This window comes from Budorcas taxicolor, chromosome X (genome assembly GCF_023091745.1).
Source record: "Budorcas taxicolor isolate Tak-1 chromosome X, Takin1.1, whole genome shotgun sequence".
Classification (NCBI taxonomy): Eukaryota; Metazoa; Chordata; class Mammalia; order Artiodactyla; family Bovidae; genus Budorcas; species Budorcas taxicolor.
Window position 1 is genome coordinate 67,874,136 of NC_068935.1, and position 6,350 is coordinate 67,880,485.

Below are 6,350 nucleotides of genomic sequence, written 5' to 3' on the forward strand. Positions count from 1 at the left end.
CCATTTCTATCAGTTTCCATCAGCCTAAATAACATTGATATTGCCCTGCCCCTGCTTTCCCCTGAGAACTCAAGAGACCAGGCCTATGCACCAGCATCCCCTCCCTGCAGCAGTTTCAGCCAGATCCTGTAGATATTTGGACTTGGAACCAGCTCAACCTACTAAGGCCATCTGCAGTGGCCACATCCAAGTCTGCCTGGGGACCAAGCTCACCCAGCAGCACACCTGTCACAACTGCTGTCCACCCATCACAGGAGGGCACATGCAGCCCACAGAGGGGATACCCCTGGGATGCCTGGCTCTGTTGACCAGGAGATATTGTGCCACTATACCCTATAGGACACCTCCTACATAAGACTAGCACCATTCTTTCAAGGCGGGGTGATAAATGAAGCTGATATATGTAGAAACAAACGAGTTAGGCAAAATGAAGGGATTACAGAATATCTTTAAAACACGAGGAGATATCAGAAAAACAACTAAATGAAGAGGAGATAAGAGATTTATCAGACAAAGAATTCAGAGTAACACTCCTAAAGATGTTCATCAGAATCAGACTCAAGAGAAAACTGAATGAATTTGATGAGAGAATCAATGAAAGTCTAGGCAAATTGTAAGCCTCCTTCAGCAAAGGGCTAGAAACTATAAAGACAGATTTATAACTTATGAGTTCATTTATTGAAACAAAAAATACACTAGTGGAAACCAGCAGGAGGTCAGAGAATGTAAAAAAACAAATCAGTGATCTGGGTGACAAGAGTAGTAAAAGTCACTCAATCAGAATAGCAGAAAAAAAAAAAAAGAGAATAAAACAGTAAAAATTAAGAATAGGTCCCATGAGGGTTCAGTTGTTCAGGCAAGGGAAAGAGCAGCCATGGTCAGGTAGACCAGCTTCCAGACTCCTCTCCCCACTCCCAGCACATGCCCACTCTACTGCCAGGGTGCCCCAAAGGAAGGTCAGCTCTGCATCAGGAGCAGCGGAGGTGCCCAAGAGGAGACCTGGGAGGTGGTCAAATAAATCTGCTCCTGTCAAAGTGGAAACAAAGCCAAAGAAGGTAGCAGGAAAGGATAAATCTTCAGACAGAAAAGTGCAAACAAAAGGGGAAAAGGGAGCAATGGGAAAACAGGTGGAAGTGGCCAACCAAGAGACTGAAGATTTACTTGCATCAAATGGAGAGATTGAAAAGAAGGAGAGCCCAGCCTCTGATGGAGCAGGAAAGAAAGAAGTTATTGGTGATTAATATCACACACTCGAGTCTATCAGGGGTGCCTGTGTGCTTTCTTGTACAATCCAGAGGAATATTTTATCAATTATTTTGTAAATGCAATTTTTTTAGTAGCTCTAGTAGTATTTTTAAGAAGGTGGAAATCCTACCACATACATTTGAAAGTGCAAGTGTTTTGTTTTGTTTTGTTTTGTTTTAATTTAATTGGAGCATAGTTGATTTACACCATTGGAATCAGTAGTGCAAAAAAAAAAAAAGCACATTAAAACAATTAAGAAAGTGGTAATAGGATTATGCATATCAAAATTACCTTAAATGTATATTGATTAAATGCTCCAATCAAAAGACACAAACTGGATGAATGGATATAAAGACAGTTCAGTTCAGTCACTCAGTCATGTTCGACTCTTTGTGACTCCAAGAATCGCAGCACACCAGGCCTCCCTGTTCACTCAGACTCATTTCCATTGAGTCGGTGATGCCATCCAGCCATCTCATCCTCTGTTGTCCCCTTCTCCTCCTGCCCCCAATCCCTCCCAGCATCAGAGTCTTTTCCAATGAGTCAACTCTTCACATGAGGTGGCCAAAGTACTGGAGTTTCAGCTTTAGCATCATTCCTTCCAAAGAAACCCCAGGGCTGATCTCCTTCAGAATGGACTGATTGGATCTCCTTGCAGTCTAAGGGACTCTCAAGAGTCTTCTCCAATGCCACAGTTCAAACACATTAATTCTTCAGTGCTCAGCTTTCTTCACAGTCCAACTCTCACATCCATACATGACTACTGGAAAAACCATAGCCTTGACTAGACGGACCTTAGTCAGAAAAGTAATGTCTCTGCTTTTGAATATGCTATCTAGGTTGGTCATAACTTTTCTTCCAAGGAGTAAGCATCTTTTACTGTCATGGCTGCAGTCACCATCTGCAGTGATTTTGGAGCCCAAAAAAATAAAGTCTGACACTCTTTCCACTGTTTCCCTATCTATTTCACATGAAGTGATGGGACCAGATGCCATGATCTTCGTTTTCTGAATGTTGAGCTTTAAGCCAACTTTTTCACTCTACTCTTTCACTTTCAAGAGACTCTTTAGTTCTTCTTAACTTTCTGCCATAAGGGTGGTGTCATCTGCATATCTGAGATTATTGATATTTCTCCCAGCAATCTTGATTCCATCTTGTGTTTCTTACAGTCCAGCGTTTCTCATGATGTTCTCTGCATATAAGTTAAATAAGCAGGGTGACAATATACAGCCTTGACATACTCCTTTTCCTATTTGGAACCCGTCAGTCGTTCCATGTCCAGTTCTAACTGTTGCTTCCTGACCTGCGTACAGATTTCTCAAGAGGCAGGTCAGATGGTCTGGTATTCAAATCTCTCTCAGAATTTTCCACAGTGTATGGTGAGCCACACAGTCAAAGGCTTTGGCATAGTCAATAAAGCATAAATAGATATTTTCCTGGAGCTCTCTTGCTTTTTCCATGATCCAGTGGATGTTGGCAATTTGATCTCTGGTTCTTCTGCCTTTTCTAAAACCAGCTTGAACATCTGGAAGTTCACAGTTCACGTATTACTGAAGCTGGGCTTGGAGAATTCTGAGCATTACTTTACTAGCATGTGAGATGAGTGCAATTGTGCGGTAGTTTGAGCATTCTGTGGCATTGCCTTTCTTTGGGATTGGAATGAAAACTGACCTGTTCCAGTCCTGTGGCCACTGCTGAGTTTTCCACATTTGGTGGCATATTGAGTGCAGCACTTTCACAGCATCATCTTTCAGGATTTGAAATAGCTCTACTGAAATTCCATCACCTCCATTAGCTTTGTTCGTAGTGATGCTTTCTAGGGCCCACTTGACTTCACATTCCAGGATGTCTGGCTCTAGATGAGTGATCACACCATCGTGATTATCTGGGTCATAAGGCTCTTTTTTGTACAGTTCTTCTGTGTATTCTTGCCACCTCTTCTTAATATCTTCTGCTTCTGTTAGGTCCATACCATTTCTGTCCTTTATCAAGCCCATCTTTGCATGAAATATTCCCTTAATATCTCTAATTTTCTTGAAGAGATCTCTAGTCTTTCCCATTCTGTTGTTTTCCTCTATTTCTACGCATTGATCACTGAAGAAGGCTTTCTTATCTCTCCTTGCTATTCTTTGAAACTCTGCATTCAGATGCTTATATCTTTCCTTTTCTCCTTTGCTTTTTGCTTCTCTTCTTTTCACAGCTATTTGTAAGGCCTCCCCAGACAGCAATTTTGCTTTTTTTGCATTTCTTTTCCAGACAAGATATGTAAATATGATACCTACAAGAGGCTCACATCAGACCTAAAGACACATAAGAATGAAAGTGAGGGGATGGAAAGAGTTGTTCCACACAAATGGAAATCAAAAGAAAGCCAGAGTAGCAATACTCACGTCAGGCAATGTAGACTTTATAATAAATAATACATTACAAGAAACAAGAAGGACACTACATAATACTCAAGGGATTAATCCAAGAAAAGGACATAACAATTGTAAATATTTTATGGAGCACTTCAATACATAAAGTGAAATCGAAAGTGGAAGTCACTCAGTCGTGTCCGACTCTTTGTAACCCAATGGGCTATACATTCCATGGAGTTCTCCAGGCCAGAAAACTGCAGTGGGTAACCTTTGCCTTCTCCAAGGGATCTTCCCAACTCGGATTTTGAACCCGGGTCTCCTGCATTGCAGGTGGATTCTTTACCAGCTGAGCCACCAGGGAAGACCACAATACATAAGGTAAATTCTAATAACCATAAAATGGGAAATCGACAGTAACACCATAATAGTGGAGAATTTAACATCCCATTTACAACAATGGACAGATAATCCAGACAGAAAATTTATAAGGAAACATGATCCTTAAACAAGATGTTAGCACAGATGGAATTAGTTGATATGTACAGGACATTCCATCCAAAAGTAGCAGAATACACTTTCTTTTCAAGTACACAAAAAAATATTCTCCAGAATAGATCATTTTTGGGTTGAAAATCAAGTCTCAGTTATTTTTTAAAACTTGAAAGCATATCAGGCATCTTTTCCAACACCACCACCATGAGATTAGATATCAATTACAAGAAAAACAACTGTAAAAAATAAACACATGGAGTTTAAACAGTATGCTGCTAAATAACTAAGAGATAACTAAACAAGTCAAACAGGAAATTAAAAAATACCTAGAAACAGATGATAACAGAAGCACAATGACACAAAACCTATGGGATTTAGCATAAGTAGCTTCATGGGGAAGCTAGTAGCAATAAAATCTTACCTCAAAAAGGAGAAAAATCTCAAATAACAAAGTACCCTTTCACCTAGAGCAATTAGAAAAACAAGAACAAAAAAAAAAAACAAAGTTAGTAGAAGGAAAGAAACCATAAAGATCAAAGCAGAATAAAGAAAACAATAGCAAAGATCAATAAAACTAAAAGCTGGTTCTTTGAGAAGAAAAAAAATAGATAAACCATTATCATGACTCATCACAAAAAATGGGATAGAACTCATATCAGTAAAATTAGAAATGGAAAAAGAAAAGTTATAGTGGACACCACAGGAAGATAAAGGATCATAAAAGACTACTGCAAGCAACCATATGCCAATAAAATGCACTACCTGGAAGAAATGGACAAATTCTGAGAAAAGTATTGATACAACCTTTCAAGACTGAACCAGGAAGAAACAGAAAATATGAACAGACCAATCATAAGCACTGAAATTGAAACTGTGATTAGAAAACCTCCAACAACAAAAGGCCCAAGGCCAGATAGCTTCACAGGCGAACACTTTAAACATTCACAGAAGAGATAACACTTAGACTTCTCAAACTCTTTCCAAAAACTGAATTGGGAGAAACCTTCCAAAACACAATCTACAAGGCCACTATCACCCTGATGCAAAAAGCAGACAAAAATTTCAAAAAAAAAGTGCTAGAGTCCAGCTCCAGCTGCCAGGGAATGAGCATGAAGGGGTGAGTGGTGTCGGCAGACAATGATGTAGCCTCTGACTCATAGTATGGAACTACATGTTTATTTCAAAATTCAGGTTTTCTTTTACATTTTGATAAAAGCATTAGGTCAGAGGTTTGAAATTTTTAGTTTTCCCCACCCAGTTTTACTGTCTCCAGAAATCATTGTTGTCCTTCAAACAGAGTTCCTGCTTCAGCAATTCTCTCAGAATCTTCTTTACTATATATTATCTACTTTATCTTATGTGTCTTATAGTTAACTTGTGATTACATTGTAACTCATGCTACATTCCTCAGTTTATTTCTTATCTTTCTAAATCCTGTATGCCCCTAGCATCTTAAGATCACTATCTCCTAAAAAGGCTTCTAGCTGTTCTTAATTATTCCTAAACCCTAAACTCAGCAAATTTATTTTGCCATAAATATTTCCCTCACAAACAGGTCTCAGATAACAATCCTTCTCATGGCCACAAGCTACGGTCTACATGCTCATCCTGGGACATTTTTTGTAAAGATCCTTGAACAAATGTCAATAGTTACTTTATAGATTATTTTCTGGGCACAACTGCAGAAGGCTTTGTGCTTTCTCATGCTTCTCTCAAGAACAATAAGCACCTTAACATTCTTTCCAGCCAACTCAACGGAAGAAAGGAAAGAACAAGTCAGAATCACAAAACCTATCTCCTTCATTCTGGGACGGTGCCTGCAGGGTGAGGAGAGGTGGTTGGGGGCCGTACCTCCATTTTGTCAGTAATGCCTAACACAGCTCCCAACAAAAAAGGAAAATTGCAGGTCAATATCATTTATGAAAATATGCAAAAGTCTGTCAGGAGCCACGTTAGGCATTACTGACAAAATGGAGGCACAGCCCTAAACTTTCTCCTTGTGTTCCATAGGCACAGATCAGGAATGAAGGAGTTAGGCTTTGTGATTCTGACTTGTTTTTTCCTTTCCTTGGCTGAGTTGACTGAAGAGAATATTAAGGTGCTTATTGTTTTTGAGAGGAACATGAGAAGGCATAAAGCCTTCTGCAGCTGTGCTCAAAGAATAATTCATAAAGTTAATCATTGACATTTGTTCAAGGACTTTTACAAAAGGCTATTCCAGAGTGAGCACGGAGGCCACAGCTTGAGGCCATG

The 6,350-nt window shown here is 39.5% G+C and overlaps 1 protein-coding gene across 1 annotated transcript; it reads left to right on the forward strand.

The window, feature by feature from the left end:
- The first annotated feature begins 836 nt into the window (after positions 1 to 836).
- LOC128069504 (non-histone chromosomal protein HMG-14-like) lies at positions 837 to 1,241 on the forward strand. Its single transcript, XM_052662676.1, has one exon. It carries the CDS (start codon positions 837 to 839, stop codon positions 1,239 to 1,241), a length of 405 nt encoding a protein of 134 aa, XP_052518636.1.
- Positions 1,242 to 6,350: the final 5,109 nt, after the last annotated feature.